The sequence below is a fragment of the Chrysemys picta genome, chromosome 19 (genome assembly GCF_011386835.1).
Source record: "Chrysemys picta bellii isolate R12L10 chromosome 19, ASM1138683v2, whole genome shotgun sequence".
Taxonomy (NCBI): domain Eukaryota; kingdom Metazoa; phylum Chordata; order Testudines; family Emydidae; genus Chrysemys; species Chrysemys picta.
The window spans coordinates 22,678,215-22,702,475 of NC_088809.1; the positions used below are offsets into that span (position 1 = coordinate 22,678,215).

The 24,261-nt window shown below is 55.7% G+C and overlaps 2 protein-coding genes across 2 annotated transcripts in view; both read left to right on the top strand.

The window, feature by feature from the left end:
• The first annotated feature begins 947 nt into the window (after positions 1-947).
• On the top strand, positions 948-3,021 carry LOC101944098 (C-C motif chemokine 3-like). The gene is made up of 3 exons (XM_005313799.4): positions 948-1,120; positions 1,442-1,556; positions 2,715-3,021. The coding sequence occupies exons 1-3, from the start codon at positions 1,048-1,050 to the stop codon at positions 2,800-2,802; spliced, it is 276 nt and encodes a 91-aa protein (XP_005313856.2). The 5' UTR covers positions 948-1,047; the 3' UTR covers positions 2,803-3,021.
• A 4,996-nt stretch (positions 3,022-8,017) lies between these two features.
• Positions 8,018-24,261, top strand: part of LOC103307124 (PHD finger protein 7) — a 210,594-nt gene continuing 194,350 nt past the window's right edge. Inside the window, exons 1-8 of the mRNA XM_065573512.1 lie at positions 8,018-8,051; positions 8,921-9,012; positions 11,839-11,940; positions 13,599-13,723; positions 15,425-15,623; positions 16,382-16,488; positions 20,861-20,974; positions 21,246-21,466. Of these exons, the coding sequence (XP_065429584.1) occupies positions 8,018-8,051; positions 8,921-9,012; positions 11,839-11,940; positions 13,599-13,723; positions 15,425-15,623; positions 16,382-16,488; positions 20,861-20,974; positions 21,246-21,466 (994 nt within the window). The remainder of the gene's footprint in view (positions 8,052-8,920; positions 9,013-11,838; positions 11,941-13,598; positions 13,724-15,424; positions 15,624-16,381; positions 16,489-20,860; positions 20,975-21,245; positions 21,467-24,261) is intronic.

The window sequence follows — 24,261 nt, forward strand, 5'->3', positions numbered from 1 at the left end:
GATAGTGGATCACAAATTGAATACGAGTCAGCAATGTGAACCAGTTGCAAAAAAGGCTAATATCGGTCTGAGATGTATGAATAGGAATGTTGTATGTAAGACACAGGAGGTAATTGTCCCGCTCTGCTCCGGACTCGTGAGACCTCAGCTGAAGTCCTGTGTCCAGTGTTGGGCACTACACTTTAAGAAAGATGTAGACAAATTGGAGAGTCCCCAGGAAAGCAATACAAATAATAACTGGCTTAGAAAATGTGATGTATGAGGAAAGATGTTAAAAACGGATATGTTTAGCCTTGAGAAAAGAAGGCTGAGGGGGGATGGGATAACAGTCGTGAAATATGTTAAGGGTTGTTACAAAGAGGATAGTGATCAGTTGTTCTCCAGGTCTGCTGGAGGTAGGACAAGAAACGATGGGCGTAATCTGCAGCAAGGGAGATTTAGGTTCGATATCAGGAAAATTTTTCTAGCTATAAAGGTAGTTAAGTTCTGGAACAGGTTTCCAAGGGAGGTTGTGGAATCCCCATCAGTGGAGAAGAAAAAGACACCCCCTTCCCCAACGAGCTTCACACAGACAGTAGGTTCCTGTCCACAGAAGCTTAAGGTAATGACCTTCAATCACCAATGACCTGGGCTGGATTTGAATTAGGGACTCAAGACTTCAGATTTCATTATGAGTCTTGTGTCACACCTACTCCCCCACAAAGGCAGGTGTGTTAGTTCAAAGACAAACCTGCCACCGTTACCACGATGGACTCATGTCCTCACTTCCTTTGTCCTTTTTTCCAGGACTTTTGATGACCTAAACACCGAAATGGAATTTGAGAGTCACTCTAGATTTCAACTTCCTCTTTGATTTCTCAACTCAGCAAAATTTGGGTCTGTGTGTCATCACTTACTTGGTCTGATGTATGTGTTTCCCTAAAATGCTGCTGTATAAAGCTGGCACAAAGGCCTGTGGTTCAGCATCAGACAAAGGAGGAGAACTTGCAAGAATTCCTGCTCTTGTTCAGCTGCTGTCGGTGCCGCTCCTCCTCACCCAGCAGAAGCATGAAGGTCTGTGTGGCTGCCTTCGCTGTTCTCCTCATCGCTGCCCTCTGCTCCCAGGCCCAGTCTCAGCTTGGTAAGTCCTGTGTCTCTTCTGCCTTTCTGCAGCGCTCGGAGCTCTTACTCTCACTTTCACAGCAGTTCAGACTATGTCAAGGTTGGTTTCAGGTGTAGGAAGGCTTGTAGTGAGGGAGTCCATGAATCAGCCATAAACTTCAGTTGGTCTAGCTGAAGTATCTCAGCGGTCTTCCTTCTCTGAGATGCCCATGAGCAGTGACAGCAAGGGGTGGAGCTGAGGGTCAGCTAACCCTATTGGGACTGCAGGAGAAGCCTTCAGATCCTCAGACACCCTCAGCGATGGGTTAGAGAATCATGCAAGTCTCTTCTTTCCTTCCAGATGGCGTCAACACCCCAACTTCCTGCTGCTTCAGCTATGTTTCCAAGCCAATCCCACGGAGCCTTGTGGTGAAGTACCAGCACACCAGCAGCAAGTGCTCCTTGCCGGCTGTAATGTGAGTATGATTTTCGGGCAGATGTTCTATGTTCATGCAGAGAAACAACCCTATAGGATGAACGGATGGGGAAGGGAATCTGCAGGGCTCTTGTAATACAAATGTCAGGCATTTAATAAAAGACAATTATTCAAAAGTTCTCCACATTCCCCTGTGGCCTCTAGAGGCCTTCAAAATACCTACAATAGGTAGCTACAGAGAACTAGGACAGATTGATGTTTTGCAGACCCATGGAGAAGGTTCATGCTTGAGCCCTTGCTCTGGGTTCTTGCATCAGGGACTGACACCGCTTTCAGTTCCACGAGTAACTCAGCAGCGGGGGGTTGGGAAAGCATTCTCATGCAGCTCTCTTTGAGCGGGCAGCAAGAAAGCCGGGGTATCTTGAACATTCCAGTAGGGGCCAGAGCCACAACTGGGGTAAATGGGCATAGCTACACCTGCTGCGGATCTAACCTGCAAGCACACCACTAGCGAGAGTAACAAAGGGTGGGCAGGGGACAGACTGAGGAAGAAGAAGGGTTGCAGCAGTGATCCCCCTGGGTCACTCAGATTTGGGATACGCACCATTTTAGATGATCGCTGATACTCATTGCATGGGCATGGAGGAAGAAGTGAGTCCGCAGAAGCGATATGCATGGAACCAGGGTAGTGGCTCAGTGGGACCAGAATTTAGGAGGATGTCCCTTATGTCAAGGGCTGGACATTGCACCAGGGTAAGGTCACCTGCTGGGGTGAGGCCCAGGTGGTAATGTCAAAGCTGGAGACGCTGATCCAGTGACAGTGGGATTTTATCCCCATGATATCCAAGGTCAGAGGCAGCTTAAATCCCTCTGTCTGGGGGATGGTGCTACAGCTGAGTGACAGGCACTTGCTGTAACGTTATTGACCTGCTGCATTCTGATTGGCTGAGACAATAGGCCTGACATGTGCGGCAGCCAGTCACAGATCAGCTTCTCCACAGTAGGGTTCAGCGAAGGTTTCACCTTTAAAAAAGCAGAGTCCTCATTGGTTGATTATTCTTTAAAAATGCTCAGTGTTGTTGGCCAACACAGAATCCATCTGGTGTCCACGATCTGCTCTGCCGTAGCTTGTGTCCCAGGGGATCCACTTTCCTTCTTCTCCCTGTGAAGATTCTGAACCGAGTTTTTATCTCTGCAGCTTTACCACTAAAAAAGGCCGGGAAGTCTGCTCCGATCCCAATACACGATGGGTCCAGGAGTACATCAAGCACGTGAAACAAAACTGACGAGCCCCTGACGGCAACAGCTGCTGGCGACCGTCCCGAAAGCCCCTGGCGGTCGCGGGAGGCAATTGCTCCTCCCACAAAGAATTTATTTTAATATATTATTTGTAATGTTTATTTTTGAACTAGAACAACAATTTATTATATTTAAATTATTTGTGTTTAAGTTAAATCAATGTCCATTTTTTTTTGATTGAACAAAATAAAAAAAGGCAATTGAAATATTCGGCTGTGCCCGTTAATGAAGATTTAGGATTCAAGATCATAAAATTTGATGTGTTTACAAATATCTCTGGGCCTGCGCACCTTTGAATGCTCCGGGCTGTCTCTCTGAAGCTTTTGCAGGAGTGATCCCTGATCTGGGGGGATGAGGGTCTCAGCAGCATACCTCTGGTGATATCAATTTCCAATTAAAATAATCCAACCCCAGCCTTTTACAGCTGGAAGTTAAAGGGATAAGGTTGAAAAACCAAGTTGTATTTATAAAACAAGGGTGAAATTTGCCCGCAGTGGAGCAGTGTGGGGCCAGGGTTTGGTGACACGAGTGAACAGCTCTAGTCAAAGATGGGGGAGGGAGTATGGCCTAGTGGTTAGAACATTGGCTCTGAACCTTTTCAATACTAGGCCCCCTCCCTGACTTAGCAACATGGGAAGGAGAGGGTGGTTGTGACCCCCTGATTCCTGTTCATGACACCCCCTCCCATGACTCAGGACCCCCAGTTGAGAACCAACAGGTGGGAGGAGCCACAGGCCTGGAACCCAGGTTGGGTAGCTCCTAGGCAGCTGCTGTGTCCATACTGCCACCTCTGGCAACTGGGAGAACTGCAAGCTATGAGTCCTACTGGCTCACGCCCCACAGGATGTCCCGCCCACCGAGGCCCTGAGTGGCAGTGCCCATGGTGTTTCCTGATTGGCCCAGGCATGCTATTTAAGGCATAGGGAAAAACCCTGTAGGCTGCTGTGCAACTAGGGGGAAGCTCTGGCTTGGTGCTGCAACAAACCCTTCTGGGTGCTCCTGATACCTGGCCTTGTTCCTGGCCCCAGCCCTGCTTCTGATACCTGGCCTTGCTCCTCCTTCCTGATTCTTGGCCCCCTGCTCTGCTCCTGACACCTTGCCCTGCCTTGGCTGACCTACTTGGCTCGGACCTGGTGTGGTTCATCAACTCCGACCTGTTCCAGTGGTGTGGACTGCTTCTGGCCTTAACCCTTGGGACTGAGTTTGCACCTGGCCTTCTTCTGTAACTTGTAGGCTAGAACTATGGGCTGGCCGCCCGGACTCCTGGGTTCTAGTCCTGGCTCTGAAGGCTGGCAGATGGGTGGGTTTTATTGCCAGTCTATCACTGACTACCTGGGTGACCCTGGCTAGTTTATAACGGTGCATTGCTCTCTACGGGGCTGAATCACAGCTGCCTGACTGTGCGTCCGGGACTCCTCACTGCTAACAGCTATGGAATATTTTCCTTTGGCACCGGTGGTAGGGGCTGGTGCTTTTGCAGCAGGAGGCTCTGAGTTTTCACTCCTCTGTGGCTGTGAAGTTCTGTGTGGCTCCACCACCAGGGCTGGCTCCAGCATTTCTGCCGCCCCAAGCAAAAAAAAAAAAAAGCCGCGATCGGCGGCAGCAGTTCAGCGGCAGGTCCTTTGCTCCTAGAGGGAGTGAGGGACCTGCCGCCCCCGAATTGTGCCGCCCCTCTCCCTTGGCCGCCCCAAGCACCTGCTTGTTAAGCTGGTGCCTGGAGCCGGCCCTGCCCAGCACGCAGCCTCATGAAACCCACCATGTCTTAGACACAGTGGCTGGATCAGTCACAGAGTAATTCCACGGAAGCTACTGGCATTATCCTAGGGATGACTTTACCCTGGTATAAATATAATCTCTGTCTATCTAGGAGCTACACAGCTGTCCCCATGCTGCACCGCTTGTAACTTCCTGGGGACAGGAACCAGATTGCCCTGCTCCAAAAGCATAGGCCCTCACCGCTGGAGTGAAAGGCAATTCTTCACTGCCTGCCATCAGGACAGTGCTGTGACATGCAGCTGTGTAGCTCTGGTCCCATCCAGTAGGGGGCACTTTGAACCTGGATTCCTGCCTAGGTCACTGGTGACATGTCAATGGGCTGTGTATTTACCTGGTTGCTATGGGGATTGCAGGCCACAGGAGTTGCACATGGCAACAGACTTAACCCTTGCAAGACCAGGCTCCCAGAGGGAAGCAGGTGAGTGTTCAGGGATGTGTAATTCTACACCCCTGGGCCGGGCACTGAACTTGAGACCTCTGAGTCCAAGCGCGGGACCTTCTACTGTCTGAGCTCAAAGACCCACCTCTGGTGGTCAAGGCTGTAGCAGGCTCAGCAAGCGCTATATGGGGCCCAACCACCGCGAGACCGCAGGGGTGCTGGAACTGGGGGTGCTGGCTTGAAGTGGATTCCATCGTACACAGGGTGTACAGTTTTGTTCAGTGGCTTTCAGCACCCCCCCCCCCCCATAAAACCTGTTCCAACGCCCCTGTGAGACGGGGACGGAGCTCCCCGCTGATTGGGTTACACATGCAAAGGGCTGGAGTCCTGCTGAGTGTCCGCCGTGAATTTGGCTCCAGATCCAATGGACACGGACATAAGTATTTCCCCGGAGGACACCTAGTGTGAGACTCAGCGATAGACACTTCCCTTATAGACACCAACGTGTCTCCCTTCCCCGTAAGGATCCGGCTAGCACCTGCCTAGCGCCAGAGAACAAAGCCTTCAGAACCCAGCCGGGGCGTGGACAGGGGAGTGCAGGGTGGAGCGCTCCATGGGGACACCACTGCTAGGACCTCGCGGTAGCTCCGTCGCTGGGGAAGGTGGATTTGCTGAGCCCCGGGACGCACACGATGGGTGTTGCATCCCCATTGTGTGGTGTGGGCCCTGGGAGCTTGTCCCAAATGAGTCTCGGCAGGTGCTTACCCTCCAGCCCTGGATGTCATAGTCTCATGGAGTCCCCTGTAGTCATTGATGGGTCCTGGTCTGTTTTCACTGGTCCGAGATTCTTGGGGTCTGCAGCGTTTGGCCTCCTGTCAGCTGTGTCCTAGAAGTATTATTCTGGCAGCTGCATGGTCTTTGAGCTCCTTTGCTTTGTTTCAGTAGCTGTTAGAAGCCAGTTGGTTTCTAGTGCATAACATTTGTTCCTTATCTGCCCAGAGACCGAAGGGTTGGCTCTTTCAGTTAATAAAGGAAAAAGGCAGATTTGTTTTGCCTGCCCTGGATTGGGGTGTGATGTTTTTTAAATGTATTTCGAGCAATCGTCACTAAATATTGCTTTTTCCCTAGGTAAGACGAGGGTCTGGACCCCTGCCTCTGCCCTTCCCCCCAGTGAATGCAAAGCCCTGGAATAATGAAATGACACGCCACAGCCGGACAGCACTTGGCAGCTACCAGGAGCGGGGGCAGAGCAGACCGCAGACCGGTCTGAAGTGAGTATGTGATACCTTATACCTTAATAAGGTCACCGCCCCTGTCAGATCTACCTATCTGAGGTATTTATCTGGCCCCTCTCACCACACTGTCTGAGCACCTCACATGCCTTCATTTAGTCTCACAACCTCGCACGGCAGGGCAGTGCTAAAATCCCTGTTATGCAGACAGGGAACCAAAGCTCAGAAAGATCAAGGGACTTGGCCAAGGTCACATAAGAAGTCGGTGTCAAAGCAGGGACTTGAACCTGTCTCCTGAGACCCAAGTGAGGGGCCTAACCTTCTCCCTAAGGGGAAGGATGTGGGGAGAATGTGTAGAGAGCAGGAAAGGGGAACTGCGCCCACGAGTCTTTTCTCATTTCTCGCTACTGTAACACTAGCACAGCTGGGCGGGTTGCCAGCTACAGAGATCAAACCTGGGCCCTCGGGATCAGTATTCAATGAGCCTCTACCACCTGAGCTAAAGGCCATGGCTTTTTTAGCTATGGCTGTAGCAGGCTCATCAATCTCCGTCTGACCTAGCCACTGCTAGATGGGGACAGAGCACATGCCAGGAGGATGTGGCTTTCGCTAGTAAAAGGAAAAAGATTCGGCGCTATTGACCAACCAGAACATTACGATTATTTGTATTACCGTAGAGCCTAGGAGCTGCACACCTGGCTCGGGGCCCCCTTTTGCTAAGGCGCTGCATGATTTCCCCTGCCCCGAGGAGCTCACAGTCCAAGTAAACCACCCAATAACTCCTCCTGCAGGAGGGCCTGCCAGTGACGCGTGGCTTCTTGCACACAAGGTATGGGAGGGACCAGAAATGACCATCATGAGCCTTCCTGCCCCAGAGGAGAGACCTTTCCCCAGACATCACCAAAATCACACCAGATAAGGCCTCCCCTGCCTTTGTGTGGGGTTGAGACTAATGACGTCTGGGGTAAATGCGGAGGTAGGCGGCCAATCCCGGTCAAAGGAGCCTCTTCCTCCAAAAACCAGCTTGAGGGTGATTTCCGGATGGGGCCTAGTTGGAGATGCAGGAAACTCCATGGGAGAGATGGGAGTTTTCAATTGTCCAGACCAGGCACCTCGAGAGCTCAGAGTCCCATTGCGCCAGGTGCTGTACAAACAAACCTCAAGAGACAGGCCCTGCCCCGTAGCGTGTACAATCTAAACAAGCAAAGGGTGGAAGGAGTCTGAGCTCCCTTTTACAGGTGGGAGAAATGAAGGGATTAACAGATTTGCCCAAGGACATAGATGCCGTCTGTAGCAGAGGCAGGAATTGAACCCACCTCCCAGCCTACCTCTTTAAGCTAGGACTAGCCAGCTCCTCAAAGCTACCCCATGAATCCAACTAGAATCCAATAGTGTAGTCACGGCACAATGGCTTCCCAGGAGCTGATTGAAAGCAGCCTTCAACTACCTGAAGGGGGGTTCCAAAGAGGATGAATCTAGACTGTTCTCAGTGGTACCAGATGACAGAACAAGGAGTAATGGTCTCAAGTTGCAGAGGGGGAGGTTTAGGTTGGATATTAGGAAACACTATTTCACTAGGAGGGTGGTGAAGCACTGGAATGGGTTCCCTAGGGAGGTGGTGGAATCTCCTTCCTTAGAGGTTTTTAAGGCCCGGCTTGACAAAGCCCTGGCTGGGATGATTTAGTTGATTTAGTTAGATTTAGATTTAGTTAGCTTTGAGCAGAGGGTTGGACTAGATGACCTCCGGAAGTCTCTTCCAACCCTAATCTTCTATGATTCTATGAAACCCTCCTTGTTTTTTGCAGCGCTCCGGAAATGAACCGCCGGGCCCTGAAGCTGAAGGAGGAGGGTGAGAATAAACTCCCTTGCGGTGGGGCTGTAGCAGGGGCAACGCGAGCGCATCCCTGGGCAGTGGCACTCGCTGTGAGCCATGCTGGGGAGCCAGAGGAAGGGGTCCATGCATGGGGCCGGCCTTCCCCTCTGGGAGGGAACTGCTGTTGTAACGGAGACCATGCAGGGGGAAGGGAAGGGCGCAGTCCGTGGGTGACAGTGAACAAAGGGAAGGGGCAGGGGGAGCAGAGGGTAAAGCAAGGGGAAGGCACATTACAGTGCAGAGCAGCGGCTGCAGAGGCCAGAGAGTGATTTAGGGAGCTCCAGAACGGGCCAGATTATTCCCGCTGTGACAGGCGGGGACCTAGATCTGGTATGTGGGGGTGTTGGGGGAGCTCCAGAGCCGTTGGGGGTGGCCAGAGGGCTCTGGGTTGGCTGTGAGGAGGGGATCCAGATCTGGTGTGGATGGGTACTGGAGAAGCTCCGGATCCATTGGGGAGATGTAGGGGGCTCTGGGTTGGATGTGAGTCCATGATGTACTGCACCCAGCGCCAGTATTAGCACTGATAAGTAACAATCCCACACGGGGACGTGTATCTCACCCTGGGTACTGGTGAGCTTACCTGGCCACATCCCTATCAACACATCCCGCTGCTCTTTCCACGCTGCTGTTTGACTCCATCTGACAGCCCCACTGAGCCCCTGCGTCCCAGCCAGCCGGGGAGTGGGCAGGCCTCGGCATTCCATCAGCGTGATTCCCCCGTTGGCCGGCGGGAGTCGCTGTTCGTCCCTGGTAGCTGCTCCCCACCCCAGGATGGCTGTGCCAGGACTGCCGTGCCCAGGAGCAGCTTGTCTGATTCAGCGGCGTCTCCTTTCCCTCCCCTGCAGAGTGCGGGCTCTGCCACCGGGCTGACTCCGACCCCGACACCTACGGGCAGAAATGCCAGCGGGGTAAGCTGTGTGTGCACGAGAACTGCCTGGTGAGTAGCTCTCCCTTTCCCCGGGGGCTGATGGTTCTCCCGAGGGGCCGGGCTGATCCACCTGCATCTCAATGACCCACTCGACGAGACTCCCACCACTCACCTCGCAGGGTCCCGGGGTGGAGTCCTGGCCCCACCCACATCCCTGGCAAACCTCCCCCAGAGCCAAGATTTCACCTGCTATTATTATACTGCACCTCCTTGGGCCACCGCTCAGCGCTCCTGCTTGGGTGCATTCAGCCCTTTCCTGGATCCCGCAGCACAGAGAGATGGCTGCTCCCTTGTGATTGTCGCTAGGCTGCCCTGTCCCAGAGTTAATCCCTTTTTGAACTAGAGCATATCTCGTGGAAATGTGTCCAGTCTCAGTTTTAAAATTCCCAGGCATGGAGAGTCCATCCCAGAGCCTGGGAAGTTGCTCTGTTCATCTGACCTCACTAATTCATCCAGCCAGCCCATTGGCTGCTTTTCTCTGCATCCCCCCCAGTTTGCCTCTCTCTGCCTGATGCTGGGCTGCCCTGACCTGGCTGTCGCATTCCGGCTGTGATCTCGCTGTGGCTGTACGGAGAGGAACGGCCATCTCTTTGGGCTGAGACCCCAGACCTTTGTATAATGCTGGCTGGCTTCTGCTCTGAGCTCTTGCTCCTCACGGTCATTCCTAGACCTTCATTGCCCTCATGAGCGGCTTTGCTCAGACGTGGCTATCATGAGTTTCAAGGTGCAGCACGTACCGTCCTTGGAAACATGCATGACAGACCCGTCAGGGACCGCCAACCCGAAGGGTAAAGGACCCTATTTAGCACCAGGCCGCCTGGCCTCCTAGAATTTCTGCCCAACTTGTTCTGCTGCCCATTATTATTATAACCCTTTGTCGCCAGCTGCCTGTTTTCACACCCAAGCCGATTCAAGTGGATTTTTGAACGGCGCGGCACCGAATCGAAGGATTTGTCGAATGCAAACTAGGACAGCAATCCCTTCTTGTCACTGCCTTGCTAATTACATTGAAAGTGAGCCCAAAGTCACTATTTAACCCCCAGGCACCAGCCGACCAAGCACGTGCTTGGGGCGGCATCTTGGAAGGGGCAGCCAATCTTGGGGTGGCGGGGGCGCTCGGGGTTTTTTGGTTTTTTTGGTTCGGTGGGGCGGCGCTCGAGGTTTTTTGTTTGTTTGTTTTTGTTTCAGCGGCGCAGCACGGGGGGGCGGGGGCTTCGGCGGCGTGCGCTGGCAGGGGCAGGGGTTGGCACGGCGCGGCACTCGGATTTTGGGCAGCCTGGCGCGGCCCAGCGCTCGGGGTTTGGGTGGCATGGCGCTTGGGGGAGGGGGATGTTGGGCGGTGTGGCGTGGCACTCGGGGGGGGGGGGTTGGGCGGCGCAGCGCTCGGGGGGGGCAGGGGTTTCGGCGGCGCGGCACTGGGGGCGGGGGGTTCGGCAGCCCAGTGCGGCACTGGGGGGGGAGGGGGGACAGGGGTTTTGGCGGCGCGATGCTCGGGGGAGGGGCGGGAGTTTCGGCAGCGCAGCGCACTCAGGGGGGAGTGTATTATGGCGGGATTGCGCTCTTTTTTTTTTGCCTGGGGCGGCAAAAAAGTTAGAGCCGGCCCTGGTTTTTACTCTCCATCACAGATCTGTTTTCTAGGGTGACCAGGGAAAATTTTCAAAAATGCCTGAGTGCTTTAGCATCACAGACTCATAGACTTTAAGGTCAGATGGGACCATTATGATCATCTGGTCTGACCTCCTGCACAACGCAGGCCACAGAATCTCACCCACTCACTTCTGTAACAAACCCCTGACCTACATTGAAAGGCGCCCAAACCTCCTGATTTGTTCCTCACAGGCACCCAAAGCCGCTTATTGCTCGTGGTTGCATCTATCCTCTTGACACTTACCAACTTCCTCACATTTGCCCCCTTGCATAACTGGGATTTAAATGAGATTTACCACACAGAAACTGTCCGGGTTGCTCCCGGTACCCTTTTTCGAAGGTCAGTGTCATGTGCATGGTAGATGGCAGGGCTGCTACTAGCAGGTCAGGCGTCTGCATCAGATATAGACTGAGGCCAGAGCTTCCTTCTCAGAGAAAGCCACCAGTTGTGTTCGCCGGAGGACGCTTTAATGCTCAGGCAGGTTGGCTGAGGCTAGCCCCAGATACGGTATGTCCCACGCAGCGCCACCTAGCTGCCGACCAGTCTCACACAGGTTAGCATTCCAGGACAACCAGCACCTTCTTTGCTCTCCTCCGAACTTCCGACTGGGCCAGCTCCAGACTTCTCAATCCCGGGACTCTGAAATGAGCCCCGAAGGGCAGAGACTCTCCGAATGAGGGACACCCCTCGAAATGAAGGACGTTGCATTTTCAGTTGAACGCACTGTTTTATTAAAAATATAGAATGAGATCCAGAGAGCCGGGATCTTCTTATAACGAACTTAAACAGCATCAGATTGTTAAGTGTCCTGGCTCACCTGGGAGAAGTCCCCTCAGCACGGCTCCCTTTCCTCCCTGTTTTCCCATCCAGTTGAGCTGCAGTTGTGCTTTTGACGGGTGCAGAAGTTGCTGCAGCGAAGCCTTAGACCCCTTGCAAATCCCCGGCTTACTAGCCGTTAAGCAGCTCGGCTCATTTAGAGTCGTTAATTAGAGCTGGGGGGAGGGGGGATTTATTCTCACCAAAAAAAAAAATTCATCGGGAAATGCTGATATGTTGAATGGAAACTTTTTTGTGGGGACTCCTTGTGGTTTGGGGTGAAAATGTGGCGACGGAGGTTTCTCAGGTCCAGGCTGGAATTTCTGGGGACGAGAGAGAGGTTACAGTGTGCCAATGCTCCTGTGTTCCAGTACCACGCCAGCGGGCTGGTCCAGAGGGGGAAGGATGAGGAGGGATTTTACGGGTTCCTGTATCCGGACATCAGGCAGGAATTGAAGCGGGCAGTTCAGAAGGTGAGGCCGAGTCCTGCTGTATTATTATTATCTAGCATGGTTATTACAGTAGTGCCTAGAGACCAGCCAAGAGCAGGGACAGACCCAGGGGAGTAGCTGGTCCCCAGGAGTGATATACCTATCTCATAGAACTGGAAGGGACCTTGAAAGGTCATCAAGTCCAGCCCCCTGCCTTCACTAGCAGGACCAAGTACTGATTTTTGCCCCAGATCCCTAACTGGCCCCCTCAAGGATTGAACTCACAACCCTGGGCTTGGCAGGCCAATGCTCAAACCACTAAGCTATCCCCCCCCCTCATTAGTGTAGCGACTAACTAGACAGGCCAGGCCCAGGGTGGGGTATCACACACAAGCAGAGAGAACAATGTGATGGTGGCAAATGTCGTGGGGGCTGGAGTTAGTTGGGAGGGGATTCGCTACACAGGGAAGGGAGAGAGGTGGGGGGTCCGAGCAGGGGAAGGGGAGGAGGAGGCTCTGGGTAGGTTTGCCAGGTGTCCGGTTTTCGACCAGAACACCTGGTTGAAAAGGGACTCTGGCAGCGGTGCTGACTGGGCCATTTAAAGTCCGGAGGCTGGGGCTGGCAGGCTCCCTACCTGGCTCCACACAGCTCCTGGAAGCAGCTGGCACGTCCCTACAGCTCCTAGGCACAGGGGTGGCCAGGGGGCTCTGTGTGCTGCCCCCACCCCGAGTGCTGGCTCTGCAGCTCCTATTGGCTGGGAACCGCAGCCAATGGGAGCTGTTGGGGCAGCACCTACCAATGGGGACAGCACACAGAGCTGCCTGGCCACGCCTCCACCTAGGAACCAAGGGACATGTCGCCGCTTCTGGGAGCCGCCTGAGGTGAGCGCCGCCCTGAGCTCTCACCCACTCCCACGCCCCAAGCCCCTGCCTCAGCCCAGTGAAAATGAGCGAGTGAGGGAGGGGGGATGGAGTGAGTGGGGCGGGGCCTTGGGGAAGGGGCAAGGCAGGGGGCGGGGCAAGTGTGTTCGGTTTTGTGTGATTAGAAAGTTGGAACCCTAGTTGCAAGGGGCAGGAGTGCAGAGAGACTGAGGTAGGACGTGGGCCCCTGGCTCCCAGCCCTCCTGCCTGCACAGGAGCTAGTGTGATGCTAGCCGAGCAAACGCTGTCTGACAACACATATGTTGGCTGAAAAATGCTGAGTTGACAAAACTACAATGTTTGGTGGGAACGTCTCCATGTCACCCACATATTGGACGGGCAATTATCAAAATGTGTCATTTAGACTCTCCTGGTTTGACTTTTGTTAATGGCTAAGCTGGGCTGGGGAGGTCCCTTCCAGTCCTATCTTTCTGTGACCCTACAATATAATCTAAGAGTGGCAAGGAAATCTTTTTGGAAGATTTTGTTTTGCGAATGATTCTGAGATTTCGACTCCCCCTCCCAATCTGGGACAAAATGCCGTTTAGAAATCTCAGCATTCCCGGGGGGAGAGGTAGCCTCTTTTCCCCCCAGCTCTGTGTGTGACATTCCCACCCCGAGACTTTTTGTGATCTCCACGGATTCCCTAGCATGGCAGGGACAGTGATCCCCCAGGTGTGGATGTAGGACATGAAGCCGGTCGGAGGAGTCCCTTAGTCTCCAAAGGGCTGTGGCGGGGACCTTGGGAGCCTGTTCTGCTCACCGTCCCGTTGTTTCCAGACCTGCTGTGTGTGCGGCTGCAAAGGGGCGTCCGTCGCCTGCCAGGGCAGGAAGTGCACCAAGAACTTCCATTTCCCCTGCGGCTCCGAGAGAGGCTGCATCTATCAGTTCTTCGGGGAGTTTAAGTAAGTGTGGCTGCAAAGTCTCTGATTGGAAGCCTACTTAGCACCTCTCGGAGCGAAGGGCTCTGTCAGCTTTTGCAGGGGACACAACACACCAGTCAAAAACACCCCTGGGGTAGCGGGTGTCTTGTGAAAATGCTGGTGACAGCACGACTGTGGGGCACAGGGGCCCTTCCAGGCCTTCCCTGGCACTGGGGGGGGGGCAGAGCCCTGTAGCTGGCATTACAGGGGCAAACCAAGGGATGGCTCCAGTACTGAGAGACTCCGATATCAGGAGCAGCCTTCAAAGGTCTGGCACGGATTCCGAGTGTAGGGGTTGGAAAATCGTGTTTTTTTCCCCCTCTTTTCCAAAAGAATACAATTGCAGCCAAACTCCCTGGGTGTGTGGATTCTTGGCACCAGTGCTTGCCTCTGCACCAGAGGCACAAGGAGATTAAGAGCTCTAAAATGCTGCAACCGCTCCCCATTGCCAGGTGTCCAGTTTTCGAGCAGACCACCCGGTCGTAAAGGGACCCTGGCAGCTCTGGTCAGCACTACTGACTGGGCCACTAAACATCCGGTTGGTGGCACAGGCAGGCTCCCTAACGGCTCCGCGCGACTCTCGGGAAGCTGCTGCCATCTCCCTCTGACTCCTAGGCAGAGGGATGATCACTGGGTCTCTGCACGCTGCTCCCACCCCCAGTGCCAGATCAGCTGCTCCCATTGGCCAGGAACTGCGGCCAACGGGAGCTGAGGAGGCGGTGCCTGCAGGGAGCCACGTGGTTGCGCCTCTGCTTAGGAGCCGGAGGGAGATGCCAGCAGTTTCCCAGGAGCCACCTGAGATAAGCGCTGCCTGGAACCTGCACCCTGCACCCCCTCCTGCACCTCAACCCCCTTCCCCAGCCCGGGGCCCACTCCTGCACCCTGAACCCCTCATCTCCGGCCCCACCCCAGAGCCCCTACCTGTACCCGCAGCTGGAGTCCTCACCGCCACTCCCCGCCGCACCCCAACCTCCTGCCCCACCCCGGTGAAAATGAGCGTGTGAGCGAGGGTGGGGGAGAGCGAGGGATGAAGGGAGGGGCAGGGGCGAAAGTAACTTAGATGACTTACCAGTACGCAGAGCAGCCGGGGTCCTGGGCAAGGCAGGGGTGGCGCTTGGCCCCCGGAAAGGGCAGGGCCTCGGGCGAAAGGGGCAGGGCCTCAGGTGGAAGGGTGGGGACTGGGGCCAAAATCCCCCAGCCAGCCCTTCAGCGCTGCCCGGCCCGCGCCGCCCAGAGCTTCAGTAGTGATTTAAAGGGCCCGGGGCTCCCGGACACTGCTGCCGCTACCACGCCTGCGGCTGGAGCCCTGGGCCCTTTAAATCGCTGCCGGGAGCCCAGGGCCCTTTTAAATCGCCAGGCCCCAGGGCAACTGCCGCTTTTGGCCCCCCCATCAGCGGCCCTGCCGGTACAGGCAACACTTTCTTGCCAGAACACCGTACCGGACTGTATCGGCTTCCTTTAACCTCTGGGGAGGGGGACGGAGTGAGTGGGGGAGCATGACCTCATAAAAGGGGCGGGGCAGGGGGCGGGGCAGGGGTGTTCGGTTTTCTGCAAATAGAAAGTTGGCCACCCTACTCCCAGAGCAGTGGAGCTCCCACTGCAGCCCGCGGCCTCTGCAGCCCCAGGCATGATCTAGTGACTGTAGCACCTATCGGCTCTGTCCTCGTGCTGTCCCTATCCCAGATCCTTCTGCTGGAAGCACCGGCCAGTGCAGCGAGTGAGACGGCGGCAGCAACAGGTGGAAACCATCTGCATCATCTGCTTGGAGTCCATGCCAGGCAAACCCTCCTACAGCGCCATGGTGTGCCCGGCTTGCAAGCACGCCTGGTTCCACCGAGGCTGCATCCAGGTGCGAATCCTTTTCCCGCGCTGGTTCCTGGGGGTGGGTTGGAAACCCCCCGGCCACGAAAACCTTCGAGCCAAACCATGCGCCGGCTGTAGCTGTTAGATGTTCCCTCGCTGATATTAATGTTTGGGGACAGTCCCTGGGGGCGCGGCCTGAGGTATCTGCCTGGCTGTTGCAGGAACAGACACGGGCAGCGAGTATTTATGGAGCAGTTCTAGGATCACAAGGGTCCTATTCAGGGTCCCTGGGCCTCCACAAAGTCCAGCAGTGGGGGAGGCTCGAACTCCTATCTGGAGAAACACTTTGGCAAAGGGCCAGAGCAAGGGTGAGGTGAAAGCCACCTAGGACCCAGAGTGAACCCTTCTTCCGGCAGCAGCCTACTATCACCCCCATATCCACCCTGAGCAGCAGCTCCTCTCCACTGCGTGAACCAGGCCCCACTGCTCTGGGGGCTATGGGCTGTCGGGCTGGTACAGGAGGGGCAGAGCCAGTTCCCCTACTTGGAAGGTAACTTCCAGGATGATTTTCTACCCTTCTAGCAGCTCATTTACTACCCTAGAGCTCAACTCATGGGGCTGGGAACCTGCACCACCACCTCCTGCTCCGGGGGATTTTCTTATTCCCGGTCTTGTTTCGTCCGCGAGCAGCACTTGCCGACACGAGCTAGTTGCGTGTTGCTTTTGCTCTTTGCTAGTCAATGGCTCATTCACAGCCCTGCCTCCCCAAGCTGGGTTTACGCCTCTTTCCCCTGCAGGAATGTGATCTCTGCTCCCCGGTTTGTGTCTATCCCGCAGGGACACGCTCTCCGCGCTGCCTTGTACCATTTCCGATGCCCCAGGTGCCGGGACATGGGGACATTCCAAAGGGAGATGTTTCGAATGGGCATCAAAATCCCTGACAGGTCGGTTCCCTTTGTACCTTCACAAAGAGCAACTCATAGAATCATAGAATCTCAGGGTTGGAAGGGACCTCAGGAAGTCATCTAGTCCAACCCCCTGCTCAAAGCAGGACCAATCCCCAACTAAATCATCCCAGCCAGGGCTTTGTCAAGCCTGACCTTAAAAACATCTAAGGAAGGAGATTCCACCACCTCCCTAGGTAATCCATTCCAGTGCTTCACCACCCTCCTAGTGAAATAGTGTTTCCTAATATCCAACCTAGACCTCCCCCACTGCAACTTGAGACCATTGCTCCTTGTTCTGTCATCTGCCACCACTGAGAACAGTCTAGATCCATCCTCTTTGGAACCCCACCTTCAGGTAGTTGAAAGCAGCTATCAAATCCCCCCTCACTCTTCTCTTCTCCAGACTAAATAACCCCAGTTCCCTCAGCCTCTCTTCATAAGTCATGTGCCCCAGTCCCCTAATCATTTTCGTTGCCCTCCGCTGGACTCTTTCCAATTTGTCCACATCCTTTCTGTAGTGGGGAGTCCAATACTCCAGGTGTGGCCTCACCAATGCCGAATAGAGGGGAACGATTATGTCCCTCGATCTGCTGGCAATGCTCCTACTAATACAGCCCAATATGCCATTGGCCTTCTTGGCAGCAAGGGCTCACTGCTGACTCATGTCCAGCTTCTTGTCCACTGTAATCCCCAGGTTCTTTTCTGCAGAACTGCTGCTTAGCCAGTCAGTCCCCACCCTGTAACAGTGCATGGGATTCTTCCGTCCTAAGTGCAGGACTCTGCACTTGTCCTTGTTGAACCTCATCAGGTTTCTTTTGGCCCAATCCTCTAATTTGTCTAGGTCCCTCTGTATCCTATCCCTACCCTCCAGCGTATCTACCTCTCCCCCCAGTTTAGTGCTCTTTGTTCGCTAGCTCAGCCACAAGATATGGGCTTGAAGCAGGACTCACCGTGTGATCTGCTCTGCCCTGAGATGCAGGAGCTCAGGCTGGAGGATCACAGCCGTCCTCAATTGCTTAGAAAATGTGCCGTGAAATGGGAAAAAGAGCCTGGGGCTCGTGGTGAGGGCTCCAGGCCCCACTCCAGCTCCCAGCTCTGGGCTCCTCTTAGTAACACAGCACAGGCCTGTAAAAGGCTGCACCAGCCTCCGCTTTGTAAATTGCACCCCACTGGGAGAGAACCAGAGCTCCTAGACTGCAGAGACAGGGACGCAACCGCCTCCTGCCTAGGCTGAAAGCGACGAGGGGGAAGAGTGCGGCTGTTCCAGGGCTTGGAAAGGGGCTAAGGCGGCCATGGGCCGGCGGGCGGGGCCCTGCCTGGCACTTCCAAAATGTGGCTTCTCCTCCTGGCTTTCCTACTAGCCGATCCCGGACAAGTCACTGTGCCATGGGGCTAACGGCACTGACCTCCGTGGTAAAGCATGCTGACGTCTGTGGCTGGGGAGCGTTCTCGAAGAGCTGCCGGGCGGCGTTATATTTCCACGTCTATTTTGGTAGCACATCTGATGACCTTGGAAACTCCAGAATAGTTCTCAGAGTCATTTTGTCTGGCTGAATCCGCAGCATGAGGCTTGCCATGGCAAGAGGGGGATTCACACTGACCAAAGGGAAGGTGCCCCAGAAGAGCCTGGATTCGCGGAGCCTTAGTATATTATTACTATGCTGATGATTTATTAGGTGTACATGGGGCCCCTATGACACTCCCAATGGTGGCAACACCAGGGCAGGCTGTAACCAACCAGGGCACAAATCCTAAGTGGTTGCAAGTTCTAAGCTTAGATTTCACCAACCAAGTGCCAACTCCTCAGGAATAGAGTCCCAGACAGTCCCCCTGGGTGTCCGGTCTGCCTTGCCTCCCAGGTGAGCACATCTCCGTGATAGATGGCCCCTTACACCAAGGATCACAGCAATAGTCAGTTAGTCTGAGTCCCAAAGAACCAGTCACTTACCCCAGGTCAGTTGCACCTTAGATCTCACAGCAAAGACAACACTTGCAAGCAATCGTATAAAAACTCTACGGAGATGTACAGGAAATTAGAGAGCCGTTTACAAGATTAAAGCCAGTGACTATAGACACACTGACGAGTTACAGTCTTAGGTTTTAGAAGGGAACATGGGCTTCTATAATGAGTAGGGTGACCAGATTTGTAGTATAAAATATCGGCACGGGGGCGGAGCAAAAAAAAAGCGGGGGGCGGAGCAAAAAAAAGAAAAGAGTTTTAAAGGGGCCTGGGGCATTAGCAAGCCCCGGCCCCGCGCGCTGTCCTCCCAGCGGAGCCTCCCGCCCCCCCGGCCCGCCACGGGCATATGCGGGGCGCGGTGGGTCCGGGCGGGGGCAGCGTGGAGCGGGCAGGAGCCGGGTGGGTGGCAGGGGCTGAATCCCCGCTGCTGCCAGGGAGCCCCGCGCCTCTCCCTCCCGCTCGCGGCTGCGGCTCCTTCCCGACAGGACGCGCCTCCCGCTGCCCTGGCCACATGCGGCGCGCGTCCCCCGCGCCTAGTCTCCCTCCTGCCAGGAAGGAGCAGCTGGACGCGCGCCGCATGTGCACGGGGCAGGCCGGCGGGCGGGTCCCGCCAGGAAGGAGCCGCAGCTGCGAGCGGGAGGGAGAGGTGTGGGGCTCCCCAGCAGCAGCAGGGATTTGGCCCACGCCCCCGCGCCGCCCACCTGGCCCCTGCCCGCTCTGCGCTGCCCCCGACCGGACCCACCGCCCTGCCCCGCGGGCTGCAGGGCTGAAGCAGCCTCCAGGCTGCGCTCCCGGCCCCGGGTGCAGCAACCCGGGCAGAAGCCCTCTGGCGCGGCGAGGGGGTTCACAGCTGAGCCCCCCGTCTCCCTCCCTTGCCAGCCCCCCTTTGCCCACCCGGTGCCCGGGTGCCGGAGCTGACTCACCAGCTCCAGAATCGAGGCACCGCCGCCACCCCCTCCCTCCAGGCTTGTGCCACCATGCTGCAAGCCTGGGAGGGAGGAGGAATGCTGCGTGGTTGGGGAAGAGGCGGGGCCAGGGGGGGGATTTGGGGAGGGAGCCAATGGGGGGAAGGAGAGGGTGGAGCCGGGGCGGGCGGGGGGTGCGAGCGCCAGAGCGGAGGGCAAAATTTCTTTTTTGTCCAGTGTCCTGACCAAACATTGGTTGGGACGCAGGACAAAGAAACAAATATCGGGACAGTCCCGATAAAATCGGGACGTCTGGTCACCCTAATAATGAGCAAGCTCTATTTGTCCTTGAGGGCTAGCCCAGGCCAAGCAGCTGGGATCTCTTGCTAATGCTTAGAAGCCCCTTGCCCCACCCCCCAGAGTCCCGGCAACATAGAGATCCTACTTCCGTTGGTTTGGGGTTTTATCTCCCTCCAGCCATGTGCTGTGAGCTGCAAACTCAGCTGATAGGAGTCCACCTCCATGGCTCAACTTCATGGGGAGGAGAGCAGAACAAACAAGAGTCTTCAATCATAGAATCAAAGAAGATTAGGGTTGGAAGAGATCTCAGGAGGTCATCTAGTCCAACCCCCTGCTCAAAGCAGGATCAACCCCAACTAAATCATCCCAGCCAGGGCTTTGTCAAGCCAGGCCTTAAAAACCTCTTAGGATATCCTTAGAGTCCTTTTGTTGAGGGTTTCTCAACCCAGCTGTGGGGTGTTGTAAGATCCACCCAGAGCCCATCTGGGATCGATGGGTCTCCTCTTTTGGGAGACGTGTAACAATTTCTGTAGAAGAGCAGTTCTCCACGCTAATTAGTATCCCTCTCCTGTCTAGCGATTCAGACACTCACAGACACCCGCTCAAATGTTACATTGCAACGTGGAACGCAGATATCACAAGTCAGATCAATGCAGGCAGCAATGCAAAAGCATCCGATAGACTCCAAACACTAACCACTTTCTTATAATTCTAACTAGATAAATTCCTGGAGGATAGGTCCATCAATGGCTATTAGCTAGGATGGGCAGAGATGGTGTCCCTAGGCTCTGTTTGCCAGAAGCTAGGAATGGGTGACAGGGGATGGATCGCTTGATGGTTACCTGTTCTGTTCATTCCCTCTGGGGCACCTGGCACTGGCCACTGTTGCAAGACAGGATACTGGGCTAGATGGACCTTTGGTCTGACCCACTATGGCCGTTCTTATACCTATTTTATCAATATTAACCCACAAGTGAGCCAGACAGATTCCAGCTCTGTAACTGTCAGTGCCCGGCTGGGACACGGGGACCTGGCATGAGCTGGCACCTGGCCATTACTCCGTTACGCGAGGTGCTGTACAAACACAGATGAAAGAAACAGTCCTTGCCCCAGGGAGCTTACAGCCTGGTACCCAGCATTTGCAGTGCTAGCACCCTGTGGATGCCTGCTAGAGGAACGCTAATTCCCCCCATTGCTCCCTCAGGGACGCCGCCTGGGAGGAAGACGGCGCGTTCAGCGACCAGTATCACAGACACAGCCGCTGTGACGCCGGCTGCTGCCTGTACGTGGGCGGCAGAGAGCAATCCGCAGAAGCCGGGTAGGCAGTTAACTTCCCAGGGCTTTGCCGCAGACGCATTGTCCATGCTGCGCTGGGGAGGGGGTGGGGTTGGATTCAGTCTAGGTCCCGCCCCTTGCTGGCCATTGGCCGCGCAGCTGTTGTCACACAGCAACGGCTGGCGATTGGCGGATGGGGTGTGCCGGCCCGCAGGCGCGAAGGGAGGCGGGTGCCTTTGTTCTGGTCTCCGCCATCTCATTGCAGGGAGGAGCCGGGGCTGCAGCCCAGATCCTCAGATGTATTTAGGCTCCTAATGTCCACGGAAACCCAAGGGAGTTAGGAGCCTGGGGACCCTCGGCGGATCTGGGCCTCCAGCTGGGAGACGCCGACACCGACCTCTTTGCTTTCGCAGCCCGTGGGAGCTGCTGCTGTGCCACTCGTGTGGCTCCCAGGGGACCCACCGCCGCTGCTCCTCGCTGGGGGCCACCAGGGGCCCGTGGGAGTGTGAGGACTGCGCAGAGCCAGCCGGGGCGGGTAAGGAGCGGCTGGAACGAAGGCGCCCGGCACTAGGAGGAAGTGCTGGGCCCTGCGTTTGTCCGCGCCCCACCCCCATCCCTGTAGCACAGGCCAGTCCCCCTTTGCCCCCCAGCTTGGGGCCCCGGCCACGGGGCGAAGAGCCCCCAGCACCACAGCCCAGGAAGCAGGAAGGGGATTGAGTGTGGGTAGGGCCACGCAAGGCTGTTGGGGACGTACATCCTCCCCCTGCCTTTGATACCCACCGACCATGGCCCTGGGCCCTTTTAAATCGCGTGGGTGAGCCGCCGGGCTCCCAGGCACGCACCGGGTGGTACTGGCTGTGGCGAAGGCAGCCGGGTGGGCACGTGGACGCCGTGGCCGAGCCGGAAGCGCATGCCCAGCAGCGCAGCCGGCAGCACCGCCCCAAAACCTCAGCCATCCCTTTCCAGGGGGCCCCTTGGCTGTTCTGCCCACTGCTGTCGGCCAGCCTGGAGATGGCATGTGCCCAGAGCTGGTCACACGAATGCCCGGCTGCCCACCTGAGGGGTCCAGTTAGAAATGCCTGCCATGGGGAGGGGGCGGCGTTGGGCCAGAGCACTCCCCTCCCCGCTGGGAGAAAGCCCAGCACCACACCCATGAGGAACAACTCCTGACCTGCTCTGTCGGGGCGGGGTTAGCGCCCTCCATGGGACAGTCCCAGCAGGTCATGGGGTCCTGTGGGACACTGGGGTCATCTGCATTGGGCTCTGCGCCCGGGCACCGGCTCTGGGGCACCAGCACCCCCACTTCCACAGAAGCCTGTCTTCAGCACCCCTTTCAAGGGGTTTGTGGGAAGATAGTGCTGCATGGGGGAGGGGCGAACCCCATACACAGAGGTGCCTGCCCCTGTGGAGAAGTGGGGGCATGACTGACCAAGTATTGGCCAGGAAGTACTAGCCAGGTCCCCAGTCCACGGCTCTGCTCCCCTGGAGAGACTGACCAGCAGAGCAGCAGACTCTGAGAGCCCCATCCCTGCCTCTCCGCAGCATTGCTGCCACCGGCCAGCTCAGCTCCTCCAGCACAGGGTCACTAGCTGCCCACTGGCCTCTCCTGCCCTAGGGCCGGGCACTGCGGGCTTTCCTGGGGCTGTGCAGGGGGCTGCCGGGCGGTGACGGTCACCCATCTGCCTCTGATTCCAGCATCCCACCAGCTCCCCGCCCCAGGGAGACCAGCAACCAGCCAGGCTGCGTGTGGAACCAGGGACAGGAGGCCAGGACCCACCACACTCACCCCGAGAGCCAGACTCTCCCGTCCGCGCAAGTGAAGACCCTTCGCTGCCCCAGTCCCTGGCTCTGCTACCTACAGGTCTGTGAGCAAGTCATTCCCTGGTGGTTTATTGCAATGCAACCCCCCGACCCCCTCCACCAGCGCTCTCCTCTCCCACCTCTTGCGTCTGGGCTCTCCCTGGCACCCACGGGCTCACCTGCTTTCACAGAAGGTAGATCTACAGCTGCCAAGGCGTGGATATCCCTCGAGAGACAGGGCAACTCCTGAGAGCGCGCCCTGCGTTCCCTCACTGTCTGAGGTGGGATCTCAGTTCTATGCCCATGGCTCCAGCTCTCCTTCCGCTCTCTCTCCTCCCTGGGGCTACCCACCCCTCCCAGCTTGGCCCCCGCTGCTGCTGTGGTGTCCTGCCGTTTATCCCCTGCCCTATGTCACTAGGGGAGGTGACAGAGATGGGCCCCAACGCTGTACAATACACATCCCTGTAGAACACTATGAACTCGCTCGGGATGGCTAATGTTGCCAGTGGTGTCTGAGAGGGAGAGCAAGTCACCATGCGGCACTTCCCCACGGTTCAGAGGTTCCCGCGATGCCACCTCTGAGTCCCATCAGCCTGCTGTGGCACCTCTTAGCACAGGGACCAGCGCCGTTTTTAATCCCTGGGCACGATTGGCTCAGACTCCCAGCCAAGACTTTCAAAAGTGCCCAGCGATTTTGGGTCCTTCGATTTTTGGGCCCCAACTGGACACAGTTTAAAGAGGCCTGATTTTCCGAGGGTGAAAATAAGAACTGAAAATAAGGCCTCTTGCATGTGTCTGAAGATGGGCCCTCAAAATCACGTCACTGTATGAAATCTTGACCGCCTCCTCAGCTGTGACCACGGCCTGTCTCACCTAACCCCAGCGCTGTCGTTTGCTCATGGTCCCATCATCCTTGACGCCTCCACGCATTATTTCTGCCATTATCTTACTCAAAATCAAAGCTAGATTTTCCAGGAGGAACTTTAAGGATCTCTCGATACTGTATTTGAAGCCTGACAGCTCATTTGGTTCTATCTTGGGCCTCGTCTACACAGGAACATTAATCTGGATCCAGTAAAGGTGTGAATTACAACTGGATTAGTTAAACTGGAGTAATCCCCTATGTTCACACTCTAATTTGGAATAAAACTGCCTTTAATTCAAGTTTAGTTCAGTTCACATCCTGATCCACTATAAGTATACTGGTATGATAATGCCAGTGAATCTCCCCCTGCAGACAAGCTCTGGGACTTTAGTCCCCCTGTGGCTTTTCAAAGCCACGTGCCAGTGGGTTGGTAAAGTCAGTAGCTAATCTCTAAACATGCCGCGCTGCCCTGGCCAGACATGCTGATTCATATGTAATCCAGCTTCCACGTGGTTCCTCTCACTGGCCTTTTGCCAGCCGTTGGTTAACGCGACCCAGTCCCGGCGGCGGTTTTCAAGGCTTCGGGACGTCCTTTTCAAATCTTTGAGGTTGAAAAGTGGCCCAGTGGCTTAGCCGCGTTAGCCTCACGTGGATTGCTACCGGAC